Source organism: Ochotona curzoniae, unplaced genomic scaffold (genome assembly GCF_017591425.1).
Source record: "Ochotona curzoniae isolate NIBS_2020 unplaced genomic scaffold, NIBS_Ocur_1.0 scaffold_3208, whole genome shotgun sequence".
Classification (NCBI taxonomy): domain Eukaryota; kingdom Metazoa; phylum Chordata; class Mammalia; order Lagomorpha; family Ochotonidae; genus Ochotona; species Ochotona curzoniae.
In genome coordinates, this window is record NW_024467106.1 from 30,184,221 (window position 1) to 30,206,187 (window position 21,967).

General features: G+C 52.3%; 1 protein-coding gene across 7 annotated transcripts in view; it reads left to right on the plus strand.

Moving 5' to 3' along the window:
• The window catches only part of PAX5 (paired box 5), a 156,020-nt gene that overhangs the window by 46,516 nt on the left and 87,537 nt on the right, over nt 1-21,967 (plus strand). For all 7 annotated transcript variants that reach the window (XM_041004431.1, XM_041004432.1, XM_041004435.1 and 4 more), the window contains one exon: nt 10,490-10,665. In XM_041004431.1, the coding sequence (XP_040860365.1) occupies nt 10,490-10,665 (176 nt within the window). The remainder of the gene's footprint in view (nt 1-10,489; nt 10,666-21,967) is intronic.

A 21,967-nucleotide genomic window follows, 5' to 3' on the forward strand; every position in this document is an offset into this window, starting at 1 on the left:
TCATCATGGGAACCAGACAAGCTGATCAGTAGCTTCATGTTCAGCGCGAATACATACACGTGTATCTGTAGCTCATGTAGATACATGTATGTGTATGTGTGTGATTTGTATATTTGAGAGGGGTGGTGATTGTTAATCATTGTGATTTTCAGGCATGCCTGTGCCTCTCTTGGCATCACACTTGCTAGGATACTGCAAGTTTATGTCCCAAATGATTGCAGAGCCCACGCGAGACCACTTAACTGTGTAAAAAGAAAGTAGTGGCCCTTCCGTGCAAAATGAAGGGTCTGTCTCTTACTGTGTGCTTGCTCAAGTCCAAGGCATCCCAAAGCCACCCCTGGTGGAAAAACACAGCGTGTACGCGCGCGCACACACACACACACACACACACACCCTCTGGAGTTCTTTTCAGCCGGGGTGGGAGATGATACTCGTTGGCAGACAGAAGCTGATCTCTGTGTATCCAAGAGGCGTGGAGCCAGTGTGAGTGTATCTAACAGGTCAAGCTCTGAAATGAAGAAGCAATAAGCCAGTGAAATGGTACTATCACCGAAACATGATTGATCAATTGAATTCTATCAGAGACAGTGGACAGTGAGATTAACTCAGGCCTGATAGGTTCAATGAGTTAAAGCATGATGTTCATTTCAGCTTCATTTCACCAGTCTTTGCTTGTGAAATTGGTCAATCAATAGAGGTTGAAGATCATATATATATATATATATATACCGGGGACCATCTTATGGGGAATATAATCTTGGCTGTTGGCGCCTGCCTGGGGCTGGCTGCCTTAGGTAATGGAGACGGAGCAAGGACTCCATCAGCCCCGTTGAAATGGCCTGATATCTTCTCCAAATGAAAAGTATTTTTGGATCTCTAATAATTTATCTTTTTTTCCCTCTCTCCTACTTTTATCTATGACAAAACCCATACCCATCTTGGAGAAATATAGTGATTTCTGCTGAAAACATTGGTGTGGGCATCAGATTGATACACTTTAAAATAGGATCCTTATTTTTGGTTCTGTCATCCTTGGGGATGGGGTTAGAGGGTGGGAAATAAAGAAGATCATTTACAAAATCCAATGAGTGGGTAATGCAAAGATATCCGAGTAAATATGTTTTTAAGACCTTTTATTTATTTATGATTTCTGTGCAGTGGTGGGATGTGGGGCAGGGTTGGAGGGCTAACTGTGTGGGGAAGTCCTTTAAGGTGTAATTAAAACATAGCCAGTAGCATTCTTTGATCTCATTTAGGAGTACAATTCTGAGGAACAAATCACCCTTTTGCTCCTGGTAATATTTCATTGGCTGCAGAATATTTGCAGCACGGTGGCTAACATCCCCCCTAAGCAGTGTGCCCGGGACCCTGGAAGGAGGGGTAGTTAGAGGCTACACTATGGGCTGGGGCTGGCGGGGGGCGGGGATTAGAGAGCAGGCTGGTCCTGGGACAACACACAGGTGTTCCTTCCCCTCTGGCTCTTCTGCAAGGTGCTCACCTTGTCTCACCAATACAGGTAGAGTCAGGAATGCACACCAGGCTGGGGAAAGGTCCCGGCTCCTGCAGTCCAGTGACGTGGAAAGAGGGCCTTGCTCAGTGATCCTGCTTCCCTGTCACTAGGCCTTTCTGAGGCTGTTCCCTCTTCCTCCTTCCCACCCCTCTTGAAGCCTCGGGCTGCGTCTTGCCCAGGGAGGTCTTCCTGGGTTGCCCTTGCCCCAGCCAGGGGTCAGTGGCTTAGTGTAGGGTTAAGAGCAGACTGAGGAACCACACTGCCTCTGGTTTGGATCCTGGCTCCTGCACTTGCTGCTGAGTGACCTTTGGAAGGTGGTTTTGCTTCTCTGTGTCTCAGTGTCCTCATCAGTAGCATGGGAGGAATAACTGCAGGCTGCCATTACAGAGGTGTTTTTGTTTTTTTTTTTTTTTTTTTGGTAATGTATGTTTTTAAAGTTTTTTTTGAAAGTCTCAGTTACAGAGAGAGAGAGAGATCTTCCACCCACTGGTTCACTCATCAGATGGCTACAACAACTGCAGCTCAGCCAGTTCAAAGTGAGGAGCCAAAAGCTTCTTCCAGGTCTCCCACGTGGGTGCAGGACCCAGGCACTTGGGCCATCTTCTGCTTTCACAGGTACATTAGCAGGGAGCTGGATCAGAATTGGAGCAGCCGGGATCCGAAGGCCCAAATGGGATGCCAGTGTTGCAGGTGGCAGCTTTGCTTGCTATGCCACAGTGCCAACCCCTCATCACAAGGTTTCTGTAAGGATTAGACGTGGATAGGAGGATTAGACCAGCATCCCATGGGAGTGGAAACAATTTGGCTGCTACCCTCCAGCTCCTGGGGCTGTCTCTGCTTCCTGGGCTCCCAGCCTTTGGCTGTCTTGTCTAGTTTCCAGCTGTTGCTCGGTGAAGGTGGAATTTGAGAGACCCGAGGCAGAATCGTGCCTGCCTGGGACCGCTGACTCATCCCTCAGTGTGGAGTCATCTCTCCCAGGGCCTCTCCCTCTTTGACAGCCTGTGACTTGGGCTAACACACGACACAATCAGATTCCCTCTGCTCCAGCCTGAACATATCGGGCAATTTTACAATTTCGCGTTTTACTTCTCCGAGAAGAAAGATTGAGTGAGACTAATGGCTGAATAATGGTAGTTCCAGTGGAATTTTCCTCCGCGCCACTCTGATTTTTCTCAGTTTGCAGGCACGGTTCAGGTTGGGATTTATCAGATCACCTGGAACATTGATCTTGATTTGGGGCAGCCGCCGCAGGGCTGTTTCTAGCCCGGCCACCCTTGTTGCTGGGCGTGGGACCCGAGCCACCACAAGGGTTCGGGAATATCTCACAGGCTCAGTGGCTAAATCCTCACCTTGCAGGTGCTGGGATCCCATATGGATGCTAGTTTGTGTCCTGGCTGCTCCAATTCCTGTTCAGCTCCCTGCTTGTGGCCTGGGAAAGCAGTCAAGGACAGCCCAAGTCCTTGGGATTCTGTTTGTCAGCACATGTGAGAGAAAGAAAATCTTTCACCTCCTCGATTCATTCCTTGAGTGCATTCAATTGCCAGAGTTGGCCCAGGCTGAAGCCAGGAGCCAGGAATTCAGTTCTCACACTGGTAGCAGGCAGCCATGTACCAAGTACTTTTCACCTGCTGCCTCCCAGGGTGCTCATCTGCAGGAAGCTGGAATTGGGAATGGAGCCAAGGCTGGAGCCCGAATGATCACTCTTGGGATACAGGCCTTGCAAGTGGTGCCTGTGCTAAATGCCAGTCCCCTGTTCTCCTCATGAGGTGTGCTGCTGGGGCATCCTGTCTGTTCTCAGGGGGTGAACTGTCTCAGATCTCACAAGCAGATAGGACTAAAGCCCCTGATCCTTTACGCTGCCCTTCCCCCAGGCACACTGGGGTCAGTTCTCTGATGCTCCTGGATGTTCACTGCCTGCTCTCAGGCATCCCATATGAGCACCAGTTCATGTAGCCACTGCTCCACTTCTGATCCAGCTCCTTGCTTAAGGCCTGGGAAAGCAATGGACGATAGCCCAAGCCCTGGAGCCCCTGTACCCATGTGGGAGGCCTGGTGTGCAGTGCGAGATCTGGGGTCATAGAGAAGCTCCTGTGCCCGCTAGCTGTCAGGCCCTGTCTCCTCTGCCAGGTGCAGGTGCTGCTCTCCCACTCCTGTGTGGCCACTTGGGCTGACTTCTTCCCAGTCCTCCTGCAGACCCTGGCTGCAGCTTCCACAGGTCCTTTTTGTACCACCCTGACCCCCAGCCTGGACTTAGGGTTCAGTGGAAGGAGAGGGGAAGACTTGGGTTTGAAGGTGATGCGACTTTGCCTTCAGCAGACTTCCTGCAAACCACATCTGAGCCAATTGCGTAATTGCTGCAGGTTTCCACGGTCTGCGTTTGGTCAGTGTCTGCTTTATGTAGATTGTTTTATACATTTTCAGTGGTTTTTTTTTTTTAAAGTTCAGGTTTCAGCTATCTCTTTTGAGAAAAGTGTTTGATTTTTAAAACATTTATTTGAAGGCACAGTGATGGCGGCAGGCAGGAGGTAGGGGTGGCCATGGAAGTGAGGGGTTGAGAGAATCTTCTGTCCACTGGTTCACTCCTCAAATGCCTGCAGCGGCGGGGCCAGACTGAAGCAGGAGCTGGGCCACATCCAGACCTCCCACGTAGGTGGCAGGAGGCCCAAGTATTTGAGGCATCACCCCTGTTTCCAGGTTCTGCAGCAGAAGGAAGGTGGAGTTAGGATGCAGAGATAGGTCTTGAATCCAGCACTCCAAAGTGAAACACAGGTGTTTTAACTGCCAGGCTAAATACCCACCTTGGTTTGCTGTTAGGAGCAGCCCCGGCAGCCTGCTGAGCAGACCAATGCCAAGCTTGCCGAGGCTCACTTGACCCAAGCTAACAATGTCCCAGGTCACATTAGCCCCACCGCCACCATCTGTGGCTCTGTCGCCCATGTCCCCAGGGGAAGCAGGTACCCTGGGAAGCAGCAGCTAGCCTGTGCTGGGGAGGACCTTGGACCCTGCGACCTGGGAAAGGACTGACGGTGTGTCACTGTGCATACAGATAGGGGTGGGATGTGGGAGCTGTTCTCACAACTTGAGAAAGCTAAAGGATAAATGTATTCCAGCAAAGAACAAGAGATTTTCTCCTGTCTGGCTTTTCCCGGAAATCTCCCCAAAGGCCAGAGTCAGAAGTGTCCATTTTTAAAGAGAGTGTGATGAAGCGAGTGGAGCCCTCTGGTTGCTTGGGTGTTCAGTTAGGGGCAGACTGAATTTTGGTGAAGTTGGGATGGGCGCCCCCTACAGAGATTGCACAGACAGTCCTGATGGGAAAATAACTTTAAGTCCATTTCATATATAATTGTTTTAAAGATTTATTTATTTGAAAGGCAAAATATCACACACACACAGATAGAAACTGTTCCACCTACCAATTCATTCTCCAGATGACTGTAACAGCCAGGGCTGGGCTGGGCTGAAGCCAGGAAGCCAGAAACTCCATTCGAATCTCCCTCAGGAATGCAGGGGCCCAAGCACTTGGACCATCCTCCACTGCTTTCCCAGACGCATTAGCAGGGAGCTGAACAGGAAGTGAAGCAGCTAGGACTTGAACCGTGCTTACTCCACCACTCCACCTCCCCAATTTGATGTGACTGAGTAGACAACATCTGTATGGATTTGGGGAGCGAAAAGGATCCGAAATGACCAGTTGTACCTTCATAATTTGCTGATAGGGCCTCTGGGGCCCAGAGAGGGAGAGGCACCTGCCAGAGTTCTCAGAGCAAGGAAGGGTAGTGCTGCAGTAGAACCTGGACCTCCTGGCTCCCCTGCCACTGGCCTGCCGTGGGCACAGGCAACCAGGAGGCTAAGGACGACTGTGCAAGAACTCCGGCTATGGGAAGTGGAACTCTGCGAGTGACTGGAGGCTGACCCAGCAGCTCCAGCTGTTTTGGCCCCCTGGGGCTCCCCAGTCTCTATTCTATAGGCCGTCATGCCAGAGGGATTTGGGAGATTCTTGTTATATATATATATATTTTTTTTCTTCCTCCCAGTGAGCATATGCAGACATCAAGTGCATCATTTTTTATTTTTAAAATTTTTTTTAAGAAACAAACCAGAACCTTCTAAGAACCATGCAAACCCCCCTGGCTCTGCTGTGCTCTAAAGGAAATGCCATGGGCTTAGGGTGTTTTAAGACACACAGGAGACAGATTTCTCTTGAAGGATGGGGATCTCCGGCTGTTTGCATGAACAGCCCCAATGTTGTAAAGCCTTTAGCTTCAGAGCCGGGTGGTGAATAACGTTGGCTTAACCTGAAATTTCAAGGCAGCGTTTTTCTGCTCCCTGAGATGGGGCTCCCTGCCCCTTGCTCCCCTGCAGCTAGCTTCCAGAATGTTAATTCTACGAGCCATGGTTGACTAAGCCCAGCACTAGGTCTATTATATATTATTTGATTTGGAGGAGAAGAAGAAGGAGAAGAAGAAGAAAAAAAAAGATTTAAAGATATACCCAGCCCTGTATCCCTTTGTGCTTGTGCCTGTGTCTGGCCATATACTTAAGCATACCATTTGCCTTGTGGCTCTACGTACTTCTCGCTGGACTCAGCTGGGGTTGAGCCTTTCTTGTGGGCTGCCTCGCAGACTGCGGTCGCTGGGTCGTCAGCTGCACAAATGAGCGATGTTGGGGAGGCTGCATGGAAGGCTGGGGTTCAACCCCGCCACAGTGCTTCATAGTATTGGTCTTTGTGACTGTTTCTGAGCTCAGAGTCTGTTTATCTGGCTTATCTCCACTGAATGCTCACCATGAGCAGCACTCAGAGGCAGGTCAGCACGTGCCCAGCCTTTCCAAACCTGGCAGCCTTTTGTCCGCCTAGTTCCCATGGCTGATACTTACATGTATCTTGATGGAGCTGAGTCTTCCTGTCTCCTTTTAAACATTTAAATTTTATTTTTATTTTCTCTGAAGAGCAGGGAGACAGAGACACAGAGAGTTCTTGCATGCATTGGCTAATTCCCCCAGATATCCGCAATAGCGAGGGTGCGACCAGGTTGAAGCCGGAAGCCAGAAGCTCCATCTAGGTCTCCTGTATGGGATTCATTACTTGCTGCTTTGCGGAGTGTACATCCAGAGGAAGCTAGAATCAGAAGCGGAGCTAGGATTTGAACTCAGGCACTCTGATTTTGCGTGAAGGTGTTCTAAGTTTCACCTTTGCCACTGTGCCAGTTGTCCATCTGCTTGATTGTTTTTTCAATCAGCATCTGCCTCCTGCACTAGGGACAGGTTGGGTCAGCTTTGGCCCATTGTTCTGGATTAGGAGTGAAAGAGCCAGCAGAGGAACCAGCTTCCATGTGGGATGCCAGTGCTGCAGGCTCACTACTCTTGGTTGTGGGAAGTATGAGTGAGTGATGTCAGAGCAAGGGATTCTGACATTTGCATACTGGAAGGTGGTTGTCCTGGGCATAACTGATTTGTTTATTTATTTTATAGCTATTCTCTGGGGAAGAGACAGAAATGAATGGCCTGAAGTTTTGCCCTCAGAGATAGCTAAGAGCAACAGTGTGGGAGTGAGGATCCTGGGGTATGTGGCTTCTAAAAGAGAGGGCTGGCACTGTGACTGGAGGAAGGGTAAGCTACCTTCTGTAATGCTAGCATCCTGTAAGGGTGCCAATTTGTGTCCCAGCTGTTCCATTTCCTCTCCAGCTCCCTGCCCATGGTCTTAGAAGCAGCAGAGGGTGGCCCTCATGCTTGGGCCATGCCACCCCCATGGGAGACCCAGAAGAAGCTCCTGGATTTGGTGATGAACCAGTTGGGTGGAAGATTGATCTCTGTCTGACTTGCCTTTTCACTTTGTAACTCTGTCTTCGAAATTAAATAAATTAATTTAAAATGTGATAAGGGAGAAAGTGGTCAGAGTTGTAAGAAAGGGAGCTGGAAGGGCTAGTGCAGTGGCATAGCATGATAATCCTCCACCTGTGGCACCAGCATCCCATTTGGGAGCTGGTTTCCGTCCCGGCTGTTCCACTTCTGATCCAGCCTTCTGCTTGTGGCCTGGGATAGTAATGGAGGATGACCCAAGTTCTTGGACAGCTGTATCCATGTGAGAGAACCCAAGGAAGCTATTGGTTCCTGGCTCCTGGCTCGTGACTTCAGATCAGCTCAGCTCTGGCCATTACAACCATTTGGAGAGGGAGCCAATGGGTGGAAGATCTCTGTCTCTCTTTGTCCTTCTCTCTCTTTAAAATCTGCCTTTCAGATTAAATAATCTTAAAAAGAAAGGGAGCTGAAAAACTGGCTAGGGCAGGAATGAGGGCATCCTGGAGATGGTGCTGTGTGCCCCTGTAGGCTGTCCTGAGAGACAGGGTACACCTTGGTGAGCGATGGCTGAGGCCGCCGGGTCACTGGTAGCGAGGAGCTGCTTCCAGATCATCACCGTCAGACACCACAGATGCTCAGACCCGCCGCCGCCCCTGACGTCAACCACAGGGCTGCTTGGAAACAGAGTGGAGACAGCACAGCCTGGCCTAAGGATGAGTCTCTCAGTCCTGGGCAGGAGCGTGGTGCCACCCCTGCAACCTGCCCCGATTCTCCCTGGGCTGTTCCCTGCAGGTCCTTCCTGTGGCAGGGGTGGCCCTGCAGCCTGGCTGGCCCTTCCCACCCCCTCGCTTGTGCTCCTCTTGGAGGACTGCCTTGGCTGCTTTGCAGGTGGGCTCACTCCCCACCCTCACCCCGATATACAGCCCTGTCTAAGGGGCTCAGTACATGTTTTGAAAACAGCTATGCGTGAACCAAAATAAGTGTTTTTTTAAATTGAATTTTCCATAAACTTTCAGACATATCCTTGTATTTCTTTCAATAAGTTTTAAGTTAAAGTTTATTTATTTGAAGAGCAGAGCAATAGGGGGGCGAAATGCAAAAAGAGACAGATATGCCATACATCTTGCTGTACCTTTGTAGAGGGTGGATTTTTGAGGTGGTGACTGTGAAGGTCAGGGCAGTAGAGGGCGAGTGCTGGAGGGAGTGACTGAGGCCTCTCAGGAGCACCTGATAGCCGGAGCTGATCCATCCCAGTGCTGGCAAGTGCCTGGCCCTGGGGGTGAGCAGTGCCTTAGCTCAGCCTGGCTACAGCCTGTGTGGTCACTAGTCACCAAGTCCCAGGCAATGAAGCTGTTTCCTTTCTGGAAGGTTTTGCTCTTGGGACCTGCTTTCATATTGAACAACTCAAGGCCAAGTCCCACAAAACGCATTTTGTCTCCCCTGGCCTCGAACCCCCATGTGGATAAATCACAGTGTGTTTTGAAATGAAGGAATAGAATGGCTAATAACAGGGGACACCAAAAGGATTCAATCTTGTGCTTTCTTAATTTATAAACCCAACACTAAAGTGTGCTCCTTTCCCCCTGCTTTCCACCCACTTCTTGAGTGGGTAACTTCTGTAGACGTTTAACGTACACATACGGAGCCAGGGTACTTTACAAAGTTCACGGGAGGGGCTGATGTTGTGGGGGAGGGGTTAAGCCCCACCTGTAACACAGGCGTCCCACATTGGCTCCAGAGACCTGGCAGCTCCACTTCTGATCTGGCTTCCTGCTAATGATCCCGGGAAGGCAGCAGCTGGTGACCCTGTTGCCCATGTGGGAGACCGAGGTGGAGTGGAGGCTTTTGACTTCAGCCTGGCTCAGCCTGAGCTAGTCTAGCCATTTGGGAAGTGAGTCAGTAGATGGAAGATTCCTCTCTCTCTCTCTGCTCTTCAACTAAATCTTTAAAATCGAAGTTGGTGGAAAATGGAGTTAAAAGATAAAGTTTAGGGTATAGGTGCTGCAGTGCAACAAGCTAAGCTGCTGCCTGGGACTCCCTATGCCTGGAGTGCCTGGGGTTGGGTCCTGCCTTTGCCTCAGCTTCTGATCCAGCTCTCTGCTGAGGTGTCTGGGGGGATAGCAGATGATGGCCTGAGCATGTGGGCCTCCAGCATCCCCGAGGGAGTCCCTGAGCTGACCTGGGGACTCCTGGCTTTGGTCTGGCCCATGCTGTGGGTAGCTGGGGAATGAACCAGTGGATAGAAGATTTCTTTCTCTGTCTCTTCCCCCACCCCATCATTGTACCTTTCAAATAAATAAATAAGACCTTTTTTTTTTTAAATGTTTATTTTGGCACAAAAGTTTTCTAAAATTCATGTGTGAGTTTTCCATAACTATTTGCCTGAACTTGTTAAAGACCTTGTGTGTGTGTTGGGGGGTCTTTCTTTGTACACAGAATGTCGCACAGTATACGTATTGTGTTGTTCCCTGTTTATTTTGCTCATGGCAGTGTTGTCTGGAGGTTCTTTGCATGTCAGTTCACAGACCCATTCCTTCCACCTTGCAGGCTGCGCCATCCACATCTTGAGCCCCCAGTGCCCATTAACGACCTCCTGCTGGGTGGTTCCCAGCCTTTTGTTAGAAGAATCTTAGGCATCCATCATTTCCCACAAGCGTCACTGTCAGACAATGGGCAGATGTGGTTCTGGTACGTTTGGTCACATTGTCTGGCGCAGGTATGTGGCCGCCTCCACCAGGATGGCACGAGCGGTCATGTGTCCCCATAGCCTTCCTGCCATAGTGTTTCATTGACTGGTCACATGACATGGTGGCAGATTGGGTTCAGGGTCATGACATAAGAAGGCTGTGCAGTCCAGGAGGGGCAGAGGCACCTGGCGATGGTGGCTCTGAGTCAACCTGCGCTCTTGTGCTTGGGTTCTATGTGCCTCTGCGCTGTCTGGGTCTCAGTTTTCTCTTCTTCAAGTTGGGAAAATGCTAGCAAATTTGGGGTCATGGCCTGGCACATGGCCTCAGGAAACTTGCAGATGACCTCAGGCAAGGCTGGCCCTGACTGAAGCCATAATTAATCTCTTCCTTGTCCAGAAAGCTGGTGGCTGGGCTCTCCCAGGCCCTCTGCCGGCCTCAGTGTCTGGCCTGCCTCGCTTTCAGTGCTTGTATAACCTGTACTCCCCTTTCCTCAAAGGCATTCAGGAGTCTCCGGTGCCGAATGGTCACTCGCTCCCGGGCAGAGATTTCCTGCGGAAGCAGATGCGGGGAGACCTGTTCACACAGCAGCAGCTGGAGGTGCTGGACCGCGTGTTTGAGAGGCAGCACTACTCGGACATCTTCACCACCGCGGAGCCCATCAAACCCGAGCAGGTATGCCCATGACTCGTTACAGCTCGCACCACCTGCCCCTGCCAGCAGGCCTGGGGTGCCGCCCTGACAGCAGCAGAGGCGTCTGGCAGGTGTGGCTTGGAGCCTGCGGCTTCTCCTTGGAGGAGGTGGGCTTTCTGGAGCTCTGGGCTAATGCTGACCAGTCATGTCATCCATGAGACCAGGGTGGCTCTCCTTTGCACAGGCATCGGTTACCTCCATCTCAGGCTGGCTGTGGGACACGTGTGACCTGCCTGGCCTCTCGGACCCTCTCAGGGCTCTGTGGATAGGAGCCACTGTCCTGTTGTTCAAAGTGGTAGCTGAAATGTATGTCCAGCAGTGTGGCAGGATAGGGGGGAGAGTTTGGGTGCTCACCAGCATGAGCAAGGCTGCGATGGTGCTGATGTGGACCCCTTCTGCTCACCTGTGGGGTCATCCTGTTCTGCTCTTAAGGACTGAATCTCTTAAAGCCCAGAGATGAAGATGAGTCTCCTGGGACAGTCTCTCACCAAGAGGAGATGGGGCAGGAAGTCCTGACCTTTCCTGGGCTGGGGAGCAGTCAGTCACTGCTGTGGCTGTAAGCTGGGGCCTGCAAGACCTGCAGTGAGAGGCCCCTTGTAGGATGCTGTTTCTGATGCTCAGTGTGTGCCAGATCTCCGTCGGTTACCTTGGAGTCCAGATGACGCTGACACAGATCGGGCCTGGTGGGTGACCCAGGCAGCCTGTCCCTTTGGGCAAGTGGTAATCCTGGGACTGACCTCCCAGAGTTCCAACTCAGAGTTCACATAGATGACACTTGTGCAATTGCCCTGAGTATGCCGTGTGCATAGCTGCTCTGGGGTGCTGGGTGCCAAGGAGTGGGGGGAGCCGCAGGGGCTACCACCATGGCAGCTCCCGTGGGAGTTCTTGCATGTTCTCCAGCCTCTTGGTTTTCCTGGTGGGGATTTGGAAGCCTGGAGAAGCAAAGTGACTTGCCTCAGGCCACCAGCAAGCCAGTGATTGATTTCATTAATAGTGCTGGATCTCTAACTTTGTGCCAGGTATGGAGGCTGGCACCATGGAGCATGCATCAGTGGACAACACAGGCCTCTTCTGACATTTGGGGAGGCCCAGATGCATGCTGACATCACCACTGATATGAATTATTGAGAAAGTTGTGTCTTCCAGGTGTGCTTGGCACCAGGGAGATGTTTGAGGTTTTCCAGGAATTTTTCCAGGAGTCTAGAGCAGAGGCTGAGGCAGCCTGGAGCTCCCCTCTGGGGGAATGCATTTCTGCTACCCCTGAAGGGGTTGGGCAGACCAAGGAGAAGGTGCTGGGGATGGAGGGAATACACCTGGCAGAGGGCCTAGCAGGTGCTAAGGCCCTGGGGTAGGAAGGAGCATGGGTGAGGGGTGAGAGAGAGGTGGTGTGGCTAGGGCATAGGGAAGGGGGCAGGTGGCGATGTTGGGGTGTCAGGCCTTGTCTTGTGGGATGTAGCAAGGAGCACAGTTTTTCCCCCACAGTTTAGGAAGGACAGGGTGTGCTGGATGGAGCTGATGCCTGTGCTGCAGCTCCCGAGCTGTTTGCATGACACGCAGGTGCTGTCAGCCACTCAGAGCTCCCGTGAAAGATGGTGGTGGCCACAGGATGACAGGGAGACGTCACTGTAGTTTGCTTAGTTAGGGCGTTCTGCATTGGAGGCCCCGTGTTGCAGGGCAGCTCAGGACCTGAAGCCTGGGCGCAGAGCACACAGCTGAGCAGAGTCCAGACCCACCCTTGCATTCATCCCTTGACTTGCTCTCCTGCAGGTTCAGAGCTGGGCACAGTGCCAGGCACCTGGGGCATGGAGGGAGGAGTCAGGAATTGGCTCTGCCTCACAGGTGTAGTGTGGCCTGTGGATTTAGACATCACAGCACCAGAGTACAAAAGGTCCTGTGGATCCACAGGAGGGGTTGCGTCAGGGAGGGAGAAACCACTGGGGTTGGAAGAATCAAGGGAGACGGCACCCTTGAAGGACAGGTGGTACAGGCTCCTGCGTGGGAGGAGACCTGGTTCACTCTGTCACCTGGGGTGACATTTCCAGCGATGTTCTTCAGAACACCATGGTCCCTTGGCAGGCTGCCTCTGATGGTGTGGACTTTGGGTGGGGGCTGCGGGTACTCACCATCGCCGTGATGGCTGGTTCAGGGTAATCGGCTTCACCCCATGATATGCCATAATGAGGAGGGATGACAGGTGAGGCTGCAGGCTGCCCCGTGCATGCTCACAGGCACTGGACTATGAATGACATGCCCCGTGCCCGTTCCCTAGTCACCTTGGACAGATGACGACTTGAGCAAGGGCCCCTCCAGCAGGGCTGGTGGGGGGAGTCAAGCGCCAAGGGGACAGCTTCCTGGGTCCTGTCAGCTTGCTTGCTGTGTTGGGCCTTGCAAGTCCCCAGCTGGGGTGGTCATGGTGCCCAGAAGTGACTTTGAGCTGCCGGCACAAGGGGGAGTCTGGCTGCCTGTCCAGTCAGAGGGTGGGTCAGGCTGGCTGAGTCTGTGCTCTGGGGCCTGTGACCTGGGGTGAGGGGTCTTGTTGTCACTTCTGTCCTGCCACCCACAGGGAAAGAAGGGAGGGCATGTAATGGCCTTGGCATTTTCTGGGCCCTAGCCTGTTGGGCAAGGCTGTTCTGCAGCACCCAGTGGTGGTCACTGTGATGGTGATTGACCGTAGTACCAGCAGCAACCTGACCATTTCTTCTCCTGGGCATGGTGACATCTGGTTCCCATGGGCAGACTCGTGTTGGACCCTCAGATGCAATGTCCGCAGAGCGTCTAGCCGACATGAGGGAGTCCCATTGGACAGATGGGAGTGTTTTGCCCCCACTTGTTCACTCCATTTTCAGGCCCAAGGGGTGACTGGCTTATTAAGGCTCTAGCCTTGCACCTAAGGATGTTTGTCTTCATCTTGTGCAGAATGGTCCCTGGGGGCCTCCGAGGCCCTGGAGGACCACAGAGCCTGCCTTCCCAGGACCACAGAGCCCGACATGGCTGGCAGAGGCTATGTCCCCAGCCTTCCTCTCCATGCCCATGAGAAGGCGTCCCTCTCTGCAGGGCCAGGCTGCACTCCTGCTGGTATGAGCTCAGAGCCCGTCCTGGCCGTACTGCCTTTTCCCACCATGACCCTCCCCCTTCCCAACACCGGGGCAGGTGTGCATGTGTGGGCCCGGGCTCTGACTGGCTGTTCCAGCGAAGCTTAGTAAAAACCCTTGGCCCTGCGCGGAAGGGGTTAAGGCAGCCCCATTCCTGGGGTGATGAAACACTTCCTCTTCAGAATGGTTATTGAAAAAGCAATTCTGTTTTCCCTACATGTGGAGTAAGTAAAAATCAGCGTTGGAGGAAGAGAAGATGGGGGAGGAAAAATAAACCCAGCTGCGTGTGCATGCATATATGGGTCTATGTGCATGTGTGTATGTATTTCTTGCAGTGGAGTCAATTTCAGGAAAACTTGCCCTGACGTCTAGACGGGTACTGGCTGCCGGCAGAGTGGGTCCCTCCTCCGGCTGCCGCGCGCTGCCTGCCTGCCTGCCGTATTTACTCTCAGCAGACTATTAACCAACACCAGGCTATTAATCTGGCTTTTGAGCCTTCACTAAAGCCCATAAAAGCTCACAGTTGTCAAATGGAGTTCATTTTAATTTCCTTTCAATCACAGTAAATTATTCAGGTGATAAATCAGCTGGAGCAGCCTCCTGGCTGTAATAGAAACCCTAATTCCTGGCTAATTATCCAGCCCATTGCTGCCAACAGATCAATACGGGTGCAAAATGGAACGGGCCCAGGGCCCTCCCTCCCATTGGGTGGGAGACAGAGAGACAGCTGGGGAAGGGGGATGTGCCACTGACCTCTCAGGAAGTTCAAAGGTCACAGGGGGTGAACCTGGGAGAAGGCCTTGCCCCAGTCTTAACAGAGAACGCCACCAGCGTTTCTAAGCCACTTGGCCCCCTGAAGGGTGGCATGTCTCCTGGCAGGTGGCTGAGCAGGACACTAGAACGCCTCTGGGCACCCTGCTGCTGCCGAGGCCTGCCTGAGTGTGTGTTTCTGAGCATGAGTGAGCCTGGTCAGCCGGCATAGCCTGACCTGGTGTGAGTCACAAGTGGGCTGGGGGCAGAAAGAATAGGTTCTTCCTTACTGGGGGGACCTCATCTTCCTCCAGGCTGTATCTGTGTCCCCCTGGGAGGCAGTAGGGAGACAGGTGTACCTGGTCAGGACAGGAAGGCTTCCTGGAGGAGGCACCTTGAGAGATGGGGCCGCACCCAGATGTCTGGAGGTGGTGGAGAATGCCTGGAAGGATGGAGGAGGGCAAGGGACAGCCGGTGGCTTTGAGGGTTGGGACGGAGGCTGGGGAAAGGACAGCAGGGACAGTGGGGCTGGAGTTGTGGGCAGACACCCAAACCCCAGAGGGCAGATGTGGAGGTGGGGACGGCCAGGGTCCCCCCAAGAGCCTGGGCTTTGTAGCCTGGCCCACTCCGGCCACTGGGGAAGCAGCCTTCCACCTGTTTGCCTGGTCCCTATAGCGGTGCTTCTTGCCTCTTGAAGCTCACTCCTGCGTCAGAGCTCCTCATGGCTCCCCCAATTCCCTTCTCTGGCCCCATGCCCCTTTACTCACCCTCACAAAGAAGCTCTGGCTGTGGCCAGGCCCGACCCCTCCCTGTCCTGCAGGGGCCGGGCCCTGCCCATGTCTGAAGGAACTGCTCACTGTAGCTCCCCCTCTGCCAGGGCTGGCATGAAGTCCGAGGACAGCTCTGAGCATGCGCCACAGCTGCTGCTGTGTTGTCATTACTCTACAGGGGCTGTTAACACCCTAAGCTCCTGTTCACTGTGGCCTGTGTGCCCTGTGAGGCTGTCCCCAGCCCACTTCAGCTGCACAGACTTGTCTGGGCTCATCCATGCCTTGGGTTTCGTCCTTGCTGGCGTCATAGCAGCGATGGCGTTCACTGCTTACCACGGTTTTTGCCCCCTTTCCCAGAATCACAGCCACCCCCTGTAATCTGTGTTGTGCAGATGGGATGGCTTAGTGCGGGGCCGTGACTTAACCTGGCATCCACAGGAAGCATATAGCCCAGACTGGATGCCAGGTCCAGGGCTCTAGGAGCCTGGCTGGCAGGCAGTCCCTGGCCTGGTCACAGCTGTATTCTGGTCAGGGTGCCCTGGCTGGGTGGAGATGGGAATGGCTGAGCTTGAGTTAGGGGCTGCCGGGACTGCAGCACGAATTGGCATGGTATCCAGAGGTGTGAAGGGACGGCCAGGTGGTGATGGTACTGTTCTGCTCTGAGCTGCTTCTGTTCCTGCCACTCCTCCCCTCACAGGCCATGTTCAAGGCCAAGGTCCTCTTTTGCAGATGACATAGCTGCAGAGGAGGCAAGTGGAGCATCTTCCCAAGGTGGAATGCCTGGAGAAGTTGGGGCTGTGAGCAGGAAGGGAGATGGGCTCAGAGAACGTCGCAGCTCCAGCTTTGCTCAATGGGACAGGCTTCCTTGTGATGTGGTGAGCTTCCTGTCACTGGAGGCATGCAAGTAGACTCTGTCCTTTCCCCTGTATGTTGTGTTAGAAGTTGGAACATCTGAGGCTGGATGTGGGAAGGAAGGAGGCCTGTCCCACTGCTGGCAAGCTTGTCCCAGATGGGAAGAACTAGGTCCAGCCAAAAGATGTCCCTTGGGGTTGACCAGCATGAAGTGATATTTGATGTAACTGGTGAGGAGCTTTGTGAGGCCAGAACCAAGGCCAAGGCCAAGGCCACCACAAGATTTTTTTTTAAAGATTTATTTATTTTTATTGGAAAGTCAGATACACAGAGAAGAGAGACAGAGAGGAAGATCATCCACTGGTGTACTCCCCAAGTGACTGCAAGGGCTGGAAGTGAGCTGATCCAAAACCAGGAGCTGGGAGTTTCTTCAAGGTTTCCCACATTGGTGCAGGGTCCCAAGGCTTTGGACTGTCCTCAACTGCTTTTTTTTTTTTTTAAAGATTTATTTTTATTATTTTTTCATTGGAAAGGCGGATATACAGAGAGGAGAGACAGAGAGGAAGATCTTCCGTCCGATGATTCACTCCCCAAGTGAGCACAATGGGCCGATACTATGCCGATCCGAAGCCAGGAGCCTCTTCCAGGTCTCCCACGCGGGTGCAGGTTCCCAAAGCCTTGGGCCGTCCTCGACTGCTTTCCCAGGCCACAGGCAGGGAGCTGGAAGGGAAGCGGGGCTGCCGGGACTAGAACCGGCACCCATATGGGATCCAGGGCGTGCAAGGCGAGGACCTTTAACCACTTGCGCCACCGCGCCGGGCCCCTCAACTGCTTTTTAAGGCCACAAGCAGAGAGCTGGATGGGAAGTGGAGCAGCTAGGAAATGAACCAGTGCCCGTATGAGATTCTGTCACATGCAAGGTGAGGCCTTTAGCCACTAGGTGACCATGCTGGGCTCCACTACAAGATTTAAAAAATGGAACATTAAGATGCAACCCCATGGAGATGGAAAGCTTGTTGTGGCTGTTGTCAAAAGTTGGGGAGGACCAGGGAACCAATGCTAAGGCGCAGTCAATGTCACTGTAACCATGGCAATGGCTGCCCATCCTGCCTGGGGGCTGGTCCTCTCCCAGGCCTGATCATAGCCGCACAGTCTCAGTCCCAGGAGACAATGCACCTCCTCCCTCCATTCTGTTTCCCACCTCCTTCCACTCACACCTCCAATCGTTTCCCAGACGGTTGGAGCTAGAGGTGAGCTCACATTTGAACTTGAGCTTCCTGTTGGTCCAAGCAAGGAAGGAAACAGTTGCTGTGCTCCTTCTTGCCCACCAGGGGGCGATAAGCCAGCTTCCAGAAGGAGGTCATGTGCTTTGTTTTTGAGTTCCGAAAGAGTGTTAAAAGGAAGGGTTCCTAGTAGGTTTCCTGTGGGGTGTGGTTGTGGGTGGAGGCGTGTGGCAGGGCTCACGGGGCTGTGTTTTAGGTGGCTTAATGACCACATGCCCGGCAGTGTGGTTCTGCAGAGACAAGGGCCGTTGTTGCCATGTGGCTCTGGAGTGCAGCCTCTCTGCCAGCCCCACCTCCACTATGAACAGCCCTGGATGCCCTGGGCCGCTTTCCCTGAACCTTCCAGTTTGAGGCTCCAGGAAGATAATGCCGCTGCCTTGGGGGCTGCGGGGCCTCTTGCTGTGTAAAGTGTGCTCCCCTGTGGGAGGAGGATCTCTGCGTGGAAGGGCACCTTGGGTGGTACCCACCAGCCCCACTGTGGCTTTCAGCTTCTGTGATAACATGGTGGGGAACTTGCCAGGTGTGGTTGGTTTAGGAGAGGGTAGGCTGGGCGTGCAGTTGTCCAGGACTTGTCAGCGGTTTTCCATGCTGTGGCACATCTACAAGATATTTGCTTGTGTCACTCACTGGGGTAGACAGTGGCTGGGGCAGCTGCTTTGGTTGACATTGTTTTCTCCAGTTGTCTCTGGGCCATCCAAGGGCTGGGAGCCTCTGGATTTTGGGCACACTGCTACTAGCCTCTGCATTGACAGAAAGAATCAGTGTTTGGGGAGGACCCCAGATCTTCTCCCATACTCTTCCTCTCTGGGTTTGCCAGCCTTGGAGAAATAGGCAAGGTACTCATCTGGGCATCTAACCCATACCCAGGCACTCCTCGGAGGCTCCCCAGCCGTGGCTGGGATGCTCTGCCAACGCAGATTAAGGCCAGAAGAGACCCGATGGATGTGTCCCACCTGCCTTCTCTGAGTCTCCCTGCCCTGTAGACCAGACTTGGCCTGGCTTAGCCACACAGGTGCAGGTGGAGAAGACAGAAGCCCAAGGAAGGCCATGGCTGGGCCTGGCCAGGTGAAGCAGGCACACGCTGACCTCATCAATAGCCAGAAGCCTGAATTCCCAAGGGAGACTTGGGATCTTCCAGCACAGTGGTGTGTTGGTCTATGCTGGTTGTGACTCAGTGGGTGTCCCCTGGCTCTCACCAGTCTGCTGAGTTACTCCTGTGGTAAACAGCTGGAGGACAGTGGGGACACTGGTAGTAGAAGGGGGTGGGGAGAGGGAGCTCTTGTCCTTGTACTTCTCAGCAGCAGGGGCGATGTGGGGGTGGTGGGTGGGTAGGAATACTTCCTGAACTCTGAAGTGCTTAGTTAGCTTTTTGTTATTTTAACAAAAATACCTGGGAGGTGGCCAGAGCTAAGCTGATCTGAAGCCAGGAATCAGGAGCTACTTCCAGGTCTCCCATGTGGGTGCAGTGTCTCAAGAGTTTGGGCTGTCCTTTACTGCCTTTCATGGCCACGAGCAGGGAGCTGGATGGGAAGTAGAACAGCCAAGACATGAACTGGCACCCATTTGGGATGCCAGTGCTACAGGGATGGATTAGCCTCTTGGCCTTGAGAACTGCTTAGGAAGAAAGGAGGTTCATGGCAGCCCATTGTTTTGGAGGATCACGGTGCAAGATCAGATGGTCCCGTGAGCCTGGTATCTGTTGAGGGGATGATCCTGTGTCGATCTGGGAAGCGCAGAGAGGGAAGCCAAGCTGCACTTGCCTTATGTAACTGAATGTGTTCCGGAATTCCCTTGACTTAATATTAACAAGTCTGCCCCTTAATCCATTAACCATGAACAAACTGTTGAGGATCAAGCCCCCGTACCTTTGGGACCTTTGGGGGACCCCTCCAACTGTTACCCTACCGCAACAGGTGCGAATGCCAGATTCAACGTGGATGTTCTCTTGTCTTCAGAATGAGATGGTGCAGAGTTATTCTGGAATTCTTCCTCTGTGTATCTCTAGATACTGAGTGCCTGTGGACCAGCTGTATTCTCCCTCATCCTGCTATTGTCGTCATCTCTAGGCCACCCAAGGGTGAGCACAATGCAGGCTCCATGGGGTCTCAGTCCTTCCTGTTGCTGTGTCCACTGGCACCTGGCTTGTGGCGACCCATGCTTTCCTGTGCAGCTGTAACTGTATTTCCTGAACAGCGGGGTGTTCTGAATGCTCCTCTCCTCCGGGGGCTCAAGTACAAGGTGACTTTCCAAGGACAGTCCTTGGCCTGCGCCTGTCAGGCAGGGATGTTTGAGGGAACACGGTACAAGTTGCAGGGAGTCCCTGGGGGTCAACGCTGCTCTGGCTGACCTCTGTGGGTCATGGCTTCTATACTGCAGGGGGGAAGGTCGCCCTGGGTCCCCCTGGAGACCCTCTGTCCAGTATCTGCATCCTGTAAGGGACACAACAAATTGGGAATTCATCTCTGATCTTGATTTGGACGTGTTTACAGTTTTCCTCCTGTCTGCTCTCCTCTTTCTGATGACAGACAAATTCTGTGTCGGTGGGGTTTAAAGACTACAAGTGAATTGTCAAGAAGCTGCCTGCACCTTGCCGGGATGTTCTTTCATTCATGTATTCATTCATTCATCCAAGACATCTTTCCAGCGGTGCCGTGTCAGTGACACTGACCACCTGGACTGTGCTGTGCGGCATAAAGGAGTAGTAATTGATGCAGCCTCAGGGACTCGGGGAGAATTGACTTTTGCATGGAGACGTTGCCTCTTCCCACCAAAAAAACAAAGCTAATAAAAACTGTTGCAGCTAAAAATCCCAGATAATTCCAGCCTTACCAGCTAATGTTTTGAGAGTGCCTTGGAAACTTGGCATAAGAAACTTGATTATTGACTGAACTCTTTAAAAAATGACAAAAGATACCCTTTAGTTGTTGTAGACTATCTTGATAAAAGGATGTAGACTTCCAGTTCTTATAACAAGGGTATACTCTTGCAGGCTTTCTTTTTATCCTCAACAGCAAATGCACTAGTGGGCTGGGCTGGGGCCAGCATTGCAGTTCTGTGGGTTAATTTGCTGCTTGTAAAGCCAGCATCTCATGTTAGCAATGTAGGTTCACACCCCATAGGTTTACATTCTAGCTGCTCTATTTACCATCCTGCTACTGTGCCTAGGAAGGGAACAGAAGATGACCTTTGGGTCTTTTCCCACCCTCACGGGAGACCAGAGTGTAGTTCTGTCTGCTAACTTGGGCTTGGCTGGCCCAGACTCGGGTGCTGTGACCATTTGGGAAGTAACATGGCAGACAGAAGATCTCTCTCTCTCTTTCTCTCTCTGTCACTCTCTCTGTCATTCTGCCTTTCAAATAAATAAGCATTAAAAAGTAGAAATAATGGCTCAGATAGAGAGAAGTCTTCAGGAGCTGGAAATTAAGAGAGTCAGAACTTCAAGTGTGTAAGCTGATGTACCACTGGCCCAGGACATTGGTCCTGGCTATAGTTCTAGTGATCATTGTCTGGGATTTTGATGCTGATGTTGGCACCAAAGATACCACTCTGATCTGTGTGATATCAAGGCTGGAACCAGAACTCCTGCAAATGATGGAAAGGCTGGAGAGACCATAGTCTCCATGAAAAGGGTGCTGAAGTGCCTGGCACAGTAGCCTAGTGGCTAAAGTCCTCACCTTGCATGCACCGGGATCCCATATGGGCACTGGTTTGTGTCCCAGCTGCTCCACTTCCCTGCTTGTGGCCTGGAAAAGCAGTAGAGGATGGCCCAAAGCTTTGAGACTTTGCACCCATGTGGGAGACCCAGAGGAGGCTTCTGGTTTCGGATTGGCCTTAGCTCTAGCAATTGCAGCCACTTGGGGAGTGAACCAGTGGATGAAAAATCTCTGACTCTCTGTAACTTTGTTTATCTGATTTTCCAGTAATAAATAAATAAATCTTGAAAAAAAAATAGACGCTGGGTAAGGTTCATGCACAGGCCGGGGGAAGCAGTGACATCCAGAGGATAGCACAATTTCCCAGGAGCAGTGGAAACCCTAAGCCTGCACCCCACGTGGGTGTAATGTGTCACTTTACATTATGTTTAAGAAATCCAAGAGTAGAAGCCAATATACAAACTGCACTCAATGACACTCCTTACAGACATATGAAAAACTTAGATGTGGATCCTTCCAGGACCCACCGTCTGCAGCATGCATGCAGGAGACACAGCCAAGAGGAGAGCATCTGGAAACAGACCATCTGAAAGAGACTGTAAGGAGCTCTGCGCTGCAGCGGGCTAAATCCCGACTTCTGATGCTGGCATCTTACATGGATACCAGTTTGAATACCGGCTGTTCCACTTCCAACCCAGCTTCCTGCTAATGTGCCTTGGAAAGTGGTGGACGATCACCCAACTGTTTGGGTCCTTGCTTCCCACGTAGGAGACCTGGATGAAGTTCTAGGTTTGTGGCTTGGACTTGGCCCAGCCCTGACTGTTGTGGGGAAAGAACGAACAAATGGAAGACCTCTCTTTGTCTTTGCCTAAGTCTGCCTTTCA